General features: G+C 39.6%; 2 protein-coding genes across 3 annotated transcripts in view; one reads left to right on the top strand and one right to left on the bottom strand.

Annotated features, from left to right (window-relative positions):
• LOC112054243 (NACHT and WD repeat domain-containing protein 2) overlaps positions 1-10,137 on the top strand; it is a 41,821-nt gene extending 31,684 nt beyond the window's left edge. Inside the window, exons 25-32 of the mRNA XM_052889221.1 lie at positions 12-166; positions 1,864-2,082; positions 2,420-2,624; positions 3,273-3,417; positions 4,779-4,941; positions 5,793-5,924; positions 6,456-6,680; positions 7,112-10,137. Coding sequence (XP_052745181.1) covers positions 12-166; positions 1,864-2,082; positions 2,420-2,624; positions 3,273-3,417; positions 4,779-4,941; positions 5,793-5,924; positions 6,456-6,680; positions 7,112-7,256 — 1,389 coding nt within the window. The 3' untranslated portion in view covers positions 7,257-10,137. The remainder of the gene's footprint in view (positions 1-11; positions 167-1,863; positions 2,083-2,419; positions 2,625-3,272; positions 3,418-4,778; positions 4,942-5,792; positions 5,925-6,455; positions 6,681-7,111) is intronic.
• Positions 10,138-10,698: 561 nt separating this feature from the next.
• LOC112054241 (fibulin-2) overlaps positions 10,699-16,773 on the bottom strand; it is a 35,528-nt gene continuing 29,453 nt past the window's right edge. For both annotated transcript variants that reach the window (XM_052889220.1, XM_052889219.1), the window contains 8 exons: positions 16,376-16,533; positions 15,670-15,765; positions 15,192-15,319; positions 14,371-14,510; positions 13,643-13,787; positions 12,659-12,779; positions 11,887-12,008; positions 10,699-10,898 (listed from right to left, as the gene is read on the bottom strand). In XM_052889220.1, coding sequence (XP_052745180.1) covers positions 10,736-10,898; positions 11,887-12,008; positions 12,659-12,779; positions 13,643-13,787; positions 14,371-14,510; positions 15,192-15,319; positions 15,670-15,765; positions 16,376-16,533 — 1,073 coding nt within the window. In that variant the 3' untranslated portion in view covers positions 10,699-10,735. The remainder of the gene's footprint in view (positions 10,899-11,886; positions 12,009-12,658; positions 12,780-13,642; positions 13,788-14,370; positions 14,511-15,191; positions 15,320-15,669; positions 15,766-16,375; positions 16,534-16,773) is intronic.

Raw genomic sequence — 16,773 nt, 5'->3', positions numbered from 1 at the left:
TTTTTTTTCAGGATGAAAAGCAGGACATCGAGACAGAAAAGGATTTGCGCTTGGAAGGAATAGTGCTGAAATTGCCACACACTATTAGAAACATCTCCACAAAGATGACCCTGTCCAATTCGTTTATGATCAGTAATAATAACACGTATGCCGTAGCTGGTGTCAGGTGAGCTGTTAAGATAGGTTAATGATGACGACTTTTTTGCAACACTATTTTAATACTATAGATAGGTATGTTATCGCCGTTTAGTGTTGGAAATAGTAGTCTGTGACGGATATGACGTCGCTCGATCTCGTGTTGGCTTCAGTGTGCTCGTGGAGTTCAAGCCGTCCACATCTCTTGTTGTGTAATTCTTTATGGGTTATTTGGGATAGGCGGGGAGAGTGACTTGAGTGGAAAAGGGGAGGGTTTGATATCAGTAAAAGGCGCCTTTAACCCTACATACATCGTTCACAAGTGCGTGACTCAACTCAAGATCATTCTCTGCCATTCTAGGGACTTATTTTGGTAATAGTTTGATTTGTTAATTAAGTTATCCTGACAAATGTTGTGAATCATAACCTTTATTCGACATTAGTTTCCTTATATTTGTAATCACTTTTGGAGTCCTATAATAGGTATGTTACGTGTCTGCAAAATTACCGCAAAAAATGATCCGAATTTACTCATCTGAACGCACTCATGCACAATTTTTATGTAATGTAGTTTTAACACACAACTCGACATTGTACACAATATTTAGGAAAGATTTGTATGAATAATTTTCGTTGTTTATTAAGCGACTAAATTAAATTAAGACAATTAAAGTGTTTATCAGATAGCGTGGGTACAGTGACAGTTGCCATATGACGTTCATATTACGTACTATTATCGAGAATAGGGATGATGACAGTTTTTTTAAATTGTATATAAATTAAGAGTATGCTAATAGTAAAGCAATTTTGTAAAAGTAACAAGGTATCTGCGATCATTACTTTCGGAGCTACAGGAATATAAAGGGTCAGATTTGCGGCGCTGCCGCGGATCCCTGAAAAGCGCTCCATACAAAATGGCACGAGTTAGTGACGTCGATGGCTCGCTGATCGTTAGGTTTGTATGGGCGTTCAAACAAAATTACTAATATCTTTGTTATTTGTGCGTTTATGTTAATAGTTCATTTATTGAAAAATGTCACATTTAATGTAAGGAAGCTAAAACTGTATGAATTTTTATCTAATTACGATAAAAGATTTAATTAGATTTTGAAATTTTATAATCTTATTTATTTTGCAAATATCCAGTCAATCTTTGCTTTTTATGTATAAATTAATTAACATTGACCTTATTTACCCGAATTTATTCTAAAAATCAATATATTCATCATCCCCATTGGGACAATATTTCAAGAGTGAAACGAACTGTCACCATGCTATCTGGAAAACACTTTAGCCACTTTGTACCTCAGTTCCTATACGTTAAAGTGTTTTTCAGATAGTATGGGCACGGTGACAGTTGCCTTATGACGTCCATAATGCGTGCTATCATCGCAAACGCGGCCAACTTTCAGGAGCGAAACGAACTGTCACCCGCACTGTGCTATCTGAAAAACACTAGTGACATCTAATAGCCACTTGACTCCTAATCGTATCCGTTACGTGACATGTAAAAAAATATAAAGTAAACTAAGGGCAATAGGCGAGCACAGTATCATGCTCCGCGCGATAAAGGAATATAGAGATTTTGTAAATGGCTCACAACGGTAGATTAAAACCGCATTCCCTGACTGTCGGCTTCTTCAACGCAGACGGGCTTTTCGATAAAATACTCGCAGGCAGCGAATGGATAGTATAAATGACACGTAATTAGACGTAACGTAATTTCAGGAAGAGCCTTTACGTGTGGAGTTTGGAAACAACAAAACTGATCAAGATCCTGGACGCGCACTTTGGTAGGATCGTCCAATTGGAGCCTCTCACTGTGGGCGCTTGGAACAATGTGATCACCTCCTCAATAGACAGGACGGTCAAAATATGGAATATTGACAACATTTTTGAGCAAGTACACAAAATTGATAGACAGGAACTGCCTATTGATTCCATCAGGTTAGTACCATAGGATAATGTTTTCGATCTTTCTCCAATTAGAAATTGGAAATATCTACCTGGAACAAGAAGCCCTTTCGACCAACAAAATGGTGAGCTGATGACATTAATATAAAAAATTGTCGAGAATTTATAACTTGCCAAAGATAGATAGACAAAAAAAGATTATTGGAAGAAGAGAATGCATTCACTGAGACAGCATCCCCATCACAGAAGGACAACTAAATATACTGTCTTATGATTAAAATATAGTATCTTATGATTAAAAAATAAACTAACATAACTGACGACTATTTGAAACGCAAAGTATTTAAAAGGTACTATTATTATTTTCCAGCCTAGCAAGAGACCAGCAACTAGCAGTAACAGTAACACGAAGTTGCTGGGGACTATGGGATACCAGCACAGGGAAACTGCTGGCTCAGCTCGCGGATGCTCCACTGGGAGCCATTGTGACTCACGCTGTCATCACCCCCACTGGCGACAATGTCATCACTGCTGAGTCTGGGAACGTGGTTATTTGGGATACCCCAGAAAAACAGGTAGATAAAATAAGTAGCTAGTATGCTGGCAGCTCGAAACCATGGTGTTTAGAAGGCCTATATTCAGCAGTAGACGTCCATCGGCTGATAATAACGATGAGGAATTATCAAAACTGAGTAGATGATCGATACAGATGAAAAACTCCGCTAAAATGACAAAGAAACTTGACTACCTTGACGCCAGCATCTCTCCCACTGGTGACAATGTCATCACTGCTAAGACTGGGACCATAGTTATTTGGGATACTCTGGAAAAACAGGTACCTATATAAAATAAGTACTTAGTAAACTAGTAGCTCGAAACCATGGTGATTAGATATATGATGATGTTGATAATGAGGGAAGGAGCAGTTATAATGGAACTAAAGACATAGTAGATGTATTCAGTATGGATGCATTATGGAGTGTGGATGAAAAACTACAAATTGACGCTAACGCTTAAATTACAAAGAAACTTTGACTTATCTACCACCTCCTTTACAGCAACTATCATGACTTATGGAAACCATGACTATAGTGCCTTTGCCTGATTAGTTATCTCATAATATACCTACTAGGTACTACTTGAGAATACAGAGAAAATACAAATATGTGAATTCTTTAAAAACCTTTAAAATTATATTTGATTATATTTTTCTTTATAATCAGGTAGTGTTTAAAGACGAACAGAAGGGAGTCAAACAAATTCTCCTTCTTGAAGATGGCACAAAGCTGATCACGATTTCAATGGTGGTGAGTGCTGCCAATGTAGACAACATGGCGGTGGCTCACATAGTCGCTAGAACTATTCCTGGTGAGTAATTTTCATAAATGTTAGCATTCGCTAATAAGTTCAAATTATAGATTGGATTTGAGATAAAACCTTTTAATAAAAATAGTTCAACCGACTTCAAAATCACAAAAATATACTAAAAAGCGAAAAATGACATCGTATGTGCTACCTTCTGATCACTTTAAAGGCTGTGGTCACCAGCTCACTCCCCAAGTCAAATGTGTAAATAAATAAATTAATTAAACAAATTAAAAAACCCGACTGCATAAATTATACAAAAACTGAAAAGAAAAAAACAAGCTCAGTCCAAAAGTGTAGAAAGCAATTAGAAAACAGTCGGGACCTATTATATTGAATAGAATGATTTTAGTCTACATTTTTTTACAGGTCCCGACTGTTTTCTAATTGCTTTCTACACTTCTGGACTAAGCTTGTTTTTTTTCTTTTCAGTTTTTGTATAATTTATGCAGTCGGGATTTTTTATTTGTTTAATTTATTTATTTATTTCACACCTTTTTAGTTACGATAGATGGTGAATTTCGGATTTATTTGTTGGTTACATGTTACAAAGTACGATAATGTATTCCTACGTCCAGCCGAGGTTAAGTAAATTTTCAAAAATATCTACGGAACCCTCGGTGAGCGAATCTAACTCGCACTTGTCCGATTTTTATAATCAATATATTTAGTTTAATATATTTTAGGTGTTATATAACTTCACTTCATAAACCTCGCACCTTATGTCATCCGCCTCGAGTATTTTGTATAGACGATTAATAAATAACGTTTTTCTAATTATTTTTTTTTTAACATGGCTATGATATACCATTTTGAATTCCTCACAAAAAGCCCTTGATTTTGATACCCATGTTGCAATAGTAAAAAAAATTTTTTTTTCACCTCGAGTCTATAGCGTCTCACAGTCGTCTTGTTGTTTTTTTTTAATTTCACCTATCTAAGAACACTTGGGTTATTAAGACAAATCTAATGATATCTTAATTACGTAAATCCGTCCAGCGGTTTGGAAGATATGAGGTAATAAAGAATATTACATACATACATACATACATACATACATACATACATACATACATACAAGATACGCGCGAAAAACATAACCCTTCTTGCAGTCGGGTAATAAGTTTTTCTCAAATGTCTCAAAAGGTGAAGGAAAAACATTGTGATGAATCCTGCATACCTGAGAATTTGCTTAATTCTTTACGTGTGTGAAGTCTGCCAATCCGCATTAGGCCAGCGTGATCGACTAACCCCATTCATTCTGATAAGAGTCTCGTGCTCAATCATAAGTCGAATATGAGATGTTAATGATCATTCTTAAATAAAAAAATATGTTTATAATTCTTTTAATTACATTTTTCAAGATGGCGAAAAGATATACACCGTGGACTACGAAGTCCGCGGCACAGGCTACCGAGCGGCGGTGGTGTCGGCGGACGAGCACCACATAGTGGCGCCGGGGATGGACAAGTCGTCCAGGGAGTGCCTCCACGTGTTCCATGCCAGGACTGGGGCCAGGCTGCACAGGTAGTAACCATATAACTGAAGGCTCTTGGTAACTGTAACTAGCAAACCAACTGAAGGTCACTGAATACAGAACAAAGCACATTGAAAACTATAAAATTACCAATTTTCAAAACTTTCTAGGTAACCTCGTTTTTAGCACCACGTGACTGTACTATTATGATACAAAGATGCAAATTTATTTAATTACACACGGTTTTCTAACAAAACTTTAAAGCGTGTGGAGTGGTATAAGCTCAAATAGCTCCTCAGCACACTGCCCAGGAGCTAGCTCTATTTGAGCTTGTACCACCGTCACCTTTTTACCATCGCACTGCAAGACACAGGGTACGTTTCTATCCCATGTCATTGACATCCCTAAAACTCGTACGAAGCGTTTTGCTTCTCCGTTTCTTAAACGCATGGCTAAGGTATGGAACTCTCTCCCGAAGTCAGTATTTCCTAATTCTTACAACCAGAGGCATGTCAGGGCATCTTTAGGATGAGAGTGAATAGGCATCTTCAAGGCAAGATTGTGGTCAAACGCGAGCTTATTCCTTATTAAAAAGTGGTCATTTTTGTCGTATTTTTGTTATGTTACACTAAATACGCAGGTCACTATTTTCGGGTAAATATTCTAAATTAACTCAGGTCTTATCTGGTGGTAACTAAACGTTAAAAGAGTCAGGCGTATGGGTATAATAAACTTGTACGTCTTCCAAGAAATCTAATATGAGATCGCAATTAAGGAATAACTTCTGTGAACATTTTACTGCTTTACTGCAACAGACGAGTTACAAATAGTCAGTCTTTTATTCAGACGTGTGGAACTCTAAAAAATAATGTTACTTAACGTCTGAAATGACGTGTTTCAGGATTCCCATCAAGAACAGTGGCATCAAAGACATGCAGTCCATAGTGGCTTTGCCGCACAAGCCGCATTGGGTCGCCGTAATTGGAAACGACAAAGCCGGCATATTGGATATCAAGACGAAGAGGCATGTCAGGTCAGTTACAATCTATTATTTGTGAAGAGGTTATGGAGATAAATGAGGCCGAGGAGCGAGTGAGAGAGCTGGCAACAGATGCACCGCCGATCCGCAGAAGAAACCGGTTAGCAGGAGGCGAAAATTCGCCCACTTAGCTCACATGTGATGTAACTTTTCTGTCTTGATTTTAGGCTTTTTATTTATTTATTCGTTTTTCTGTTTTTCTCTAAGTTGTTAAGCTCTTTTAGCTCGTATGGGTAAAGTCGGAAGCAGCAATGTGGAATGTCCCATTCGATCCGTTGTTGCTTCATTTAAGACTCAGAGGGTTGCGCTGGGTTTTAGTTGGTATTCTGTTCCTATCCGGTGAGTTCTACATACCCTCCGGAGGGTCCCGCGTAGTCTATTCCGCGACACCTTCGGGAGGGATGCGTTAAAGCATTTCCCACCAAGAAAGAAGAGTTACAATCTATTATTATTTATTTGGAAATATCCTGAACTTCAATTTTCCATGTTAAGTAAGTCCGATTGACAGTCTCCGATCTTCTCCAGGTTCGTTCCCCGATGGAACGGCGCGTGTACAAGGGATGGTAAGACCGGCCTCTGTGCTCCCTCACGGGGAGGTCTGGACCTCATCGAACTGAAGCGCGGTACCTCCGTGCAGCAGCTCATCTCTCGCGCTGCGGAGGGAGTGTTCTCCATCATCACGCTGTTCAGCTCTGACGATCAGTATGTCTTCTACTATCACAGCGGAAGAAAGACTTTGAGGGTTTTCAGGTAAATGCAAATGTGATTATCTGATTTTATGCCGTGTTTTAGTTTTTTTATGGTTTGACATCCCACTCAATGTGACAAAAATCCTCTATAAGCATTCAACTCAAAACCGGATAATCCTCGGAAAATGTTCACTCTACAATGTTCAAATCCAAATATCTTTTTTGAGTTTTTGAAACATAACTTTTTTTACGCACTCTTTACTTGAAGACTAAGCTGGTGCAAGCAGTTATTCGCGACGAAGGACGAAGTAGTCAGTTATCCGCGAATAATAGCAGATTAGATCAATTTAAGACCCCATGCTTCGTTCATTCATTATTTGTCTAATAATGTGTATTGGGTTTTTCTTTACCAATTCCTGCGCCTTTTATCTATCTCTCTTATAATACTCTTCGTTTTCGTGTGTATAAGTTTAAGTACATATATTGTTTCAGAACCCTGGACGGTAAAGCAATAGCAGAGTACCGGGCTCCAGCAGAGGTGACGGGTGTGGCGAGCGCGCACGGGGGCAAAGCCCTAGCTATAGGCTCGCAAGACGGCTGCCTCACTGTGCTTAATATTGTAGACCCTCACGAGTAGGAACACATAATAAAGATAACACTATAATCTAATCTGTCTTCAAGCCCTAATTATTTTTGCCTTTATATCCAATCAGCCTGTGATGTCAAGTACCTAAGCATAATTTATGAATGTAACTCTCGCCAAACATCAAGTCCGCTCTGATATTGCAGAAGGGGCGGATTTACGAATTTGCCGCCAGTAGGCTGTTGAATTTTTGCAGCTCTTACTGAACTCTGAAATTCGATATTCTCTTAGTTCGCAATCAATACTTAAATTGTGTCAATAAAAAATTGTGCAATTTTATTGACACAATTGTAAAATTAAAAAAGCAGAAATAAAGAAAACGTAACGATAATTGTAATATTAAAATTATTGTCACATTTTCTTTATTTCTGTAGAAGAGAGAGAGATTTTTGGATCAAATTTGCAACCCTTTAAAATCTGTCACCCTAGGCTACGTAGGCTACTTAGCCTACTGGTAAATCCACCACTGACACGATGGGATATGTTTCGTTTACTGAAACATGCGACTCGAGTTCAGTGCGGACTTGAAGTTTGGCGCGATCTAGTGTTATTTTTAGTAACTATACGAAAATTTGTTTTTAAATATGGCTTTATAGAATCAAAAGTAAATAGTAAGTAGTATTAGTAACTAGATAATTAAGGATATAAATATAATTTCTATGTAACGAAGGCTGTTAAGCTGTGTGGTAGTATAGTAAGTTAAATTCACGATGACGAGCCCCACTTTTTGTCAAACATCTAGTCAAATAAGAAATTCGTTTTTATTTTTTTTTCACATTCTTGCAGTTTTCATTGCACTGTAAGCGATTGCAAAAAGAGTCGTCAAACGCATCATCGTGGATTGAACTATTCTATATCTAGACGTATCCAAGGATTGTTGTTGTCTTTTTCAGTAAGGTATATCTTACGTCACCCGGATATGCCCAGCTACGAGAACATTTCCTTCCATTAAACGTTCAAAAGCTACCGTAAACATTTCCATCCATGAGGCCTAAATAGTAGGGTACTCAAGCGCACCAGATGAAAATGGGTATTATGTTTTGGGCAACCTCAATAGCTCATCGGTAAGAGCGGTCGGACTCATCGCCGAGGGGTGATAGTTCGATCCCCGCCACGTTGATCTATTGTCGTACCCACTCCTAATACAGTCGTTCCCGTCTAGGAGGGGAATGCAAAAATTAGTCATAAAAAAACAAAAGATATGGCAAATTTTCTGAAAAAAAAAAATACAAAATGGTCTTCGTTATTTAGCAATAATATTATTGTTTTGAATTAGGAATTAAAAAAAAGTGTGTGTCAGCTCCGACGCACGAATGGAGTTTACTCTTTCAGATCGACTGTCTAAATAGTGTATGTACTATGTATCCCCGCAGCATACACTATGTACGTCTCAATACATACGCCTGAATAGTGAAAGGTGCGCAACCCAGGAGCAGCAGGCCGCGGCGTGCGCGCCCGCTAACAGCGTGCACATGCGTGCGAACGCATGTGAACGCTGTTGGCGGCAGCGCACGGTGAAAGGTGCGCAGAATAGGTTGCGCACAAAAACGCAACGCTGTCATTCGTTCATCGAATTTTACTGCCCATATTTTTTTTCATACCGGGGGGCTATATATAAAAAATCGATTCTTAAGGAGTAAACTCCAAAAATTAATTTAATTAATTAATTAATTTTAAAGGTTACATAATATTATGTTAAAGAAAGTAAGCTGTGATATGTGAATCCTTTCTGTAATAAGTTTGGAAAGAGGACTGGTTAGCTATCGACATTAGAAAGTTTATAATTATTGTAGGACTTTAAATTTGAAATTTAATTTAATTTTAAGCTTGATAGATGGAGTTGCATGATTGAAATTTCAAGAAGAATTTAAACTCATTGTTTACAATAATCACAATACACAAATGCATAATATAGAGATTTTGTATGAGTCTGGTTACATGCTGCGATACTATATTCGCTTTGCTAGCGCGTCGCTAAACGTAGGTATCCACATATCTGCATCGTACGTATGGCTGGCTGGGTGGCTGGTGGGTGGCTTCGGCCGTGGCTAGTTACCACCCTACCGGCAAAGACGTACCGCCAAGTGATTTAGAGAACCAAAAGGAGTGTGTATCCTCCTCCTAACAAGTTAGCCCGCTTTCATCTTAGATTGCATCATCACTTACCATCAGGCGAGTTTGTAGTCAAGGGCTAACTTGTAAAGAATTAAAAAAAACGGATTTTCGAAAATCCGATGTTCGATACGGATCAGCGGACGCATTTGTATGACTTTTATACAAAGAATACTACGATCCGTTTGATGCAATGCCGATGCGTCCATTAGACTCCGCTCGCGCTGGAACCTCAAGCTAATAGTCCAGGATTCATGGAACCTTTTTACACTTGATTACTATCAAGTTAATTTTCTGTGAGTAGGTTCATCTTGATGAGACGAAGCAGAACCTTTGAGTTATCGAACCAATCAAAGGCCAGCATATTGTTAAGACAATTTTTCGTGTTGGTGGATTATTTGAAACATTTAAAATAGCTATAATTTTAAATAATTTTTAAATTGTTTATATTTTGCGTTCCAAAATGCACACTCTGGCACACTTTAGACAATTTACAAATAATTGTACTTGCGTGATTATTGAAAGTTCTTTCTCCAATACAAGATTCTCACTGAGTCCATAATTAAGCATGGTAAACAATGCATTTTTTTAAATTATGAAATGGAGATTATTTACTGTTGTATTTATATGCGAACGTTTTGTTAGCTTACAAATACCTAAATAATTTAAAATGCTGTTGAAATTTCACTCATGCAATGATATTTTTTTACTTTATTTCAGTGGCTTCATAATAATAAGTAGATGTTTAATAAAGATATTAAAAAACGCTCGCTTTTTACCTTGTTTTTTTTTTAATTTTTAATTTTTTTTTATTTTTATTCTTTACAAGTTAGCCCTTGACTACAATCTCACCTGATGGTAAGTGATGATGCAGTCTAAGATGGAAGCCGGCTAACTTGTTGGGAGGAGGATGAAAATCCACACTCCTTTCGGTTTCTACACGACATCGTACCGGAACGCTAAATCGCTTGGCGGTACGTCTTTGTCGGTAGGGTGGTAACTAGCCACGGCCGAAGCCTCCCACCAGCCAAGAACCTTGTTCATTGCATAAATAGTAAATAGGAAATAATGACATTAAGTGTTTGTAAATAATAGCTTAATTGCATATAATATACCTACTAATATTAAAAACAGGTCTCTCTCTCTCTCTCTCTCTCAGGATCTCTGAATCTTCTAAATCAATTTTAAAAATTCTTTCACCAATGGATTATCCCCGCATTCCTACAAAAATGAGAACTACGCGGGTTAAACCGTAAGATGTCTGCTATTTGTTAATACACAGAGAAAAAATAAACAAAAAGGATTGTAACAAGAAAAAACGCTAAAAATTTCAAAATTTTATTACCTAAAATCTAAAGCACCTAAAATTCAAATTCGGACACGTGTATGTATATCTTCGCCACCGCTATACCTCCGAACTGGCCGCGACTGTACAGCTCCATAGACAACTCCAGCTCTATGCTCTGTAGACCTTGCAGGGTCTTGACTAGCGACACGACCGCTTGGTTTCCTGTTTGGACCAATCTGGAAATAAAACATTATGTCGTCATCAACCCATATTCAGCTCACTGCTGAGCTCGAGTCTCCTCTCAGAATGAGAGGGGTTAGGCCAATAGTCCACCACGCTTCCCAATGTGGATTGGCAGACTTCACACACGCAGAGAATTAAGAAAATTCTCTGGTATGCAGGTTTCCTCACGATGTTTTCCTTCACTGTTTGAGACACGTGTTATTTAATTTCTTAAAATGCACACAACTGAAAAGTTGAAGGTGCATGCCTCGGAACGGATTCGAACCCACACCCTCCGGAATCGGAGGCAGGGGTCATATCCACTGGGCTATCACGGCTCAAAAAAACATTATGATTACGAGTTAATTACTTAAAATTATATTAAGAAATTAAATATCACGTGTCTCTATTGGTGAAGGAAAACATCGTGAGGAAACCTGCATACCAAAGAATTATCTTAATTATCTACGTGTGTGAAGTCTGCCAATCCGCATTGGGCCAGCGTGGTGGACTATTGGCCTGATTTCTGATTCTGAGAGGAGACTCGAGCTCAGCAGTGACCCGAATATGGGTTGATGACGACGACTTAAAGTTATAAATTAGTATAGTATCATCATTATCAATAGATTTTAACGACTTCCTCCTAATAGGAGTGGAATAAATACCCAAAAACGTCCACCAGCTCTCGGATCAATATTTCCGACGATTTCGAAAAAAAAAATCTTGGCTGAGTTTGTTGTGAGCTCTTTTCGGACCAAGGCGCGTTTGGAACCCTCGTAACTTTAATTTTAAGTTTTCAACTATTATTATCATCATTAGATTAAATTAAATTATGACATAATCTTCACCTTTCAAAAGTGCTTGTAAACTAAGCCTAATTGAAATAAATGAATTTCTTTGAATATTTTTTTTTATCAAAGTATGACATGTTGAAATTGATTATGCAGGCATACATAATCCTCCTACTTTTTTTGAAGTTGGTTAACTTCAAAGTGAACTTACAAGAAGGAGTTGATGTCCGCCTTCTCTCTGACAGTGGGCGGGGCGTCTACAGTCACCACTCTCAGCTGGAAGCGCATGGTGGCGGCTGGCCACGCTGGACCTCGCATGGTGAACAGATCAACCTGGAAACATGACGTCATCATTTATAACCTTAAACTAAAGACGCGCGGTCTCACAGACCGTTCACTCCAGTTAATAGCTAACGCCGAGCGGTTTCGCACTTGTGGCTCCCGTTCCCAGGAATACGGGGATAATATATAACTTCCTCGATGAATGGGCTATCTAACACTGAAAGAATTTTTCAAATCGAACCAGTTTTCATAAGATGTGCGCATTCAACCAAACAAACAAACGCTTCAGCGTTATAATATTAAGTATGGATTATTAGTGCCCCTAAAGATAGAGGGGCCTACAGGAGAAAATTGTTTAGGGCATCATCATCATCATCATTATCAACCCATATTCGGCTCACTGCTGAGCTCGAGTCTCCTCTCAGAATGAGAGGAGTTAGGCCAATTAGTCCACCACACATGCAGAGAATTAAAAAAAATCTCTTGTGTGCAGGTTTGCTCGCGATGTTTTCACTTCACCGTTTGAGACACGTGATATTTAATTTCATAAAATGCACACAACTGAAAAGTTGGAGGTGCATGCCCCGGACTGGATTTGAACGCACACCCTCCGGAATCGGAGGCAGAGGTCATATCCACTGGGCTATCACGGCTCTTCTTAGGGCATCACGTTTCCTTAATCCGGCACTGGCTATACTCACTTTGGACTCCGGTATAAAAAGATTGGACACGAAGGTGATGAAGTTGTATGAGTAGGTGCTGGGTTGGTGGGCGCACTCCCAGTCCGACGGTGGGCAGTTCCTTTGGATCTTTGTGCATCGACTGAAAGGTAGGAATGGTGGTTATTTACGCCACTGTCAAAGGGTTATTGTAGCCCAATGTTTTGGCTTTCCCTCACTGCACAACTGACAGCACAAGTGGAAGAATAGCCAATTACGTGCTCTCTCTCTAGTCGGTCCCTCATGACTGAGGATCGTGACCACCTTGGCGAGTCATCGTTTGGTTTACAATGCTCCTCCATCGAGTACGGTCGCTGGCCATTTGGACGGCACTGTAAAAGGTTCGGGCTCCTGCTTCCTTTAGAAGATCGGACCATCGGTGGAGATCTACCTCGTGGCCGTTTGCCTTCCACATTTCCCACCACGATAATTTTTCAACTACGTGCAGTGGCATAGAATACCTTTCCAACGACATTGATAATAGTAATAGAATAATAAACAAAACTTGGTAAATAATGTTTCATTGTTCATATTCTGTCCTGGTTCCATAGCGAAACTGGTAAGGAGCCGTCCATTAATTACATGAATTTTTGTTGCATTTTTAACCCCCTCCCACTCCCCCTGTTGATATGTGATACAGCTACAATTATTTCGATATTAAAGGACAATGATAGAAATGTCTAGACAGAAAGGTTGCAGGTTGTTTTGAAATCAAGTGTTTGACGAAAAACTAACTACATGTGATATCTTTCTACCAGAACACCCCAATGTAATATTTCGTGATTTTTGACTAAGTCCCCCCCTATCCACACAATCGAATCTCACATGAGAATGCAGTAATTTGCGAATAAGAAATAGACGTCACTTGAACTCCTTGAGAAATCCCTCTCCTATTGGGAAGAAGAATCTTTAAAAATCTTTAAGAAAATTTTATCTTATCTTAAGAATGTTTGTGAAACTACCCACTGTTTTTGCTCGAGCTGGTATCCGGGCGGGCAGGTGATCTTGTGACACCGGTAGCTGCCGCGCGTGTTGAGGCACACGTCGCTGGAGCCCTGGTACTGGCTGCCGTGGGAACACGGCGCGTCGCCCGTCTCGCACTCGTCGATATCTGCAATGATAAGCACAGGTTTTACCACACCAATAGACCAACGGTATAATACTAATGAAGTACACTCGACTACTGTCAAAGTACACCCAAATAAACTAGTGTAAAAATATCTTAAGGTAGTCAGTACCAGACTTTTTTTTATTTGCCTCTGCTCTGATGGTCTTCTTGTCGAATTTCTTCTACTCTTATTTCGGAGAATATGCTCAAAAACTTTCGATTTAATTCCTACTTCGTTCTTTTTACACAGAATTGCCAAGTATCGCAGTAGTTTGTTATTTCTTGGAAACTTACAAGGTTCTTTGTTCCTGATTTGCATTGCAAACTTATTAAATGCGTTTCCACCTTCCGTTTTCCCTACCACCTAAAACGTGGGTTCTCATCTTCAAGTCAAAAGTAAATAGGCATCTTCTAGGCAAGTGCATTTTGTCCTAGACCGCATGACACCACCAGGTTATTCAATGTATTATTCGAGTCAAGCGCCAGCTTATATGATGTATAAAGAGGAATAGTGGTTAGGGTTAGGTTAGCCCCTAACGGCAAAAATGTAACGTTATCAGAAATTATCGTTGTAATAGAGTATTACCAATACAACTCCTGTTGTCCTCCGACAGACGGTACCCCGAGGGACAGGAGCACCGGTAGCTGCCCGGCTCGTTGTGACAGCGCCCCACGCACAGGTTCTTGTTCTTGAACTGCGTACACTCGTCCACGTCGTGACACGTGCTGTTGATGTCATAATTTATTAGTATTTATTTAGCAGTTGCGTAACTATACGATAGCAGTGCTGGCAAAATAACACGAGCCTACAAGCTATAAGGTGTGCCTAGCCCATGGTAAAGTAAGAAGTAGTCTATAATTAATATAAAAGCGAAAGGTTAGAAATATAATATAAAGATGCTTCTTGCTCCAGAGGTATTAACGGTTGCTTGAACACTTAAAAGCTCCGCAGCAGGAGGAACAGGAAATCTTAAACTAAATTTAGGAGTTGCATAAATTGTCATTGTTGTGTCTAACAACAATGGTATTTGCCCCAAACGTTGCTGCAGCCCTTCTGATAAAGTCTTTCTTGGTACAACTCTGAACATTAGGTATTTCAAGAGATTAGATAAAGTAGAGGACTCACAAATTGTCAGCGTTGAGTCCTTTGACAGACAGTCCTTTGTCCTTTGTGATACGCGCCTAACATTAATGCAGCACTTCTAGCAAAGCTTCCCTAGATAGGAATCTGAATTTCAAGAGATTAGATAAAGTTGAGAACCCACAAATTGTCAGCGTTGAGTCCATTAACAGACAAGTCTTTGTCCTTTGTGATACGCGCCCTAACATTGATGCAGCACTTCTGGCAAAGCTTCCCTAGATAAAATTCTGAATATTATTTCAAGAGATTAGATAAAGTGTACTCACAAATTGTCAGCGTTGAGTCTGTACCCTCTGTGGCAGGAGCAGCGATAGCCGCCCCACACATTGTTGCACCGCTGCTGGCAGAGCTTCCCTAAGTACGAGTCGGAACACTCATCTACGTCCACGCACACCTGTATGCAAGATATTGTATCACCTTAAGAGAAAGGCAAAAGCAGATTCACGAAAATACAATCGTTAACATTAGTAACAGCCTTAATAATATGTTATTATCTTGAACTTTTCAGTGTTCTAGAGTTTTCGTTTGGCTGTTGGATCAAGTTATTACATACAGAAGGCAAGAGTTACTCTTAAAATCACATATTGACTACAGAAGGACTCACTATGGAGCACTGACCAAAAATATATAAATGGTGAAGCAGGACTAGATCGAAAAGTTCCAGATCTTTATTCTTCGATATAAATGAACAAGATCTAGACAGGTCTTTATTCTTTGATAAAATCGAGATAATATATAAATTACCTTGTCATTAACTGGAGCTGATTTAAAACCTTCGTGACAGCGGCATTGGTAGGATCCTACAGTGTTCACACATTCTGCGTTTTCGGAGCAAATTGGCTGAAACAAAACAAGAATCATTAAGCCAAATGAAAAGCTGTTTGACGGGCTCGGTCATGCTGATGGAAGTCAACTAAACATTTTAGTGCCCATTTCCACTTCAGCTTCGCGATTTGCTGAGCTATGTCAGTGTTTGGTTCGTCTGCGGATCTGCTCATTTCTGATTCGATCACGCAGAGAAACTCCAAGCATAGCTCGCTCCATCGCCCGCTGAGTGACTTTGAGCCTTTCAATAGGACCCATAGTTAGCATAGGTACATGGTACGAGTAGGTATTTTTTTTTTGACCACAGCTCTATCTTAACAATTTTTGTACCTATACATTTCTCTACTTCTGTCTGAAATATTTTCTTGTTTCGTGTTTTTAGAGCCCTTTTTACGTAGCCGGGTAAAAATGACGTTAGCTATAGCTTGGCAAGTTCGTCGATGACACTCCCATGATATGCGGGCGACGGGGGGAAGGACTGCGCGGGTGTGAAGTCGAACACGCGGGGCAGAGGAAAGGACTGCGAGGGTATGAAGCCGTGCGATCGCTACCCAGCCCGCTCGGACCATCGAGAGTGTTATGAACGAATTTACCAAGCTATATATAAGTATATGTCGCTGCTTACCACACTCCCGCCCAGCGCGCACTCGTTGACGTCCGCGCACTGGTGGTCACCGATGAGCCGGTGCCCGACGGGACAGCTGCAAGTGTATCCTCCATGCAGGTTGGTACAGATCTGCAGCGGCCCGCACTGCGCCTCGCCTGTGACACACTCGTCTATATCTGCAATGGAAGCATGTCGTATTGAGCAAGCATCATTATCAGCCTCAGACCAATTACCACAGGATCTGCCTCGTTAAACGCTGCCTCTCATTACCCTCAGACCAATGCCCCTGCCTCGGTAGACTAACTGTAACTATGTATATATGTAAGACAATCTTGGAATCTTAATTTGACCCCCTTTCCGGTCTTCGATTCGAATGAAATTTTGCACACGCTCTGAGTTCTGATGACAATATATGA

Source organism: Bicyclus anynana, chromosome 25 (assembly GCF_947172395.1).
Source record: "Bicyclus anynana chromosome 25, ilBicAnyn1.1, whole genome shotgun sequence".
Taxonomy (NCBI): Eukaryota; Metazoa; Arthropoda; class Insecta; order Lepidoptera; family Nymphalidae; genus Bicyclus; species Bicyclus anynana.
Note: the sequence above shows the minus strand (reverse complement) of the source record. Positions and strands in the feature narration are given on the sequence as shown.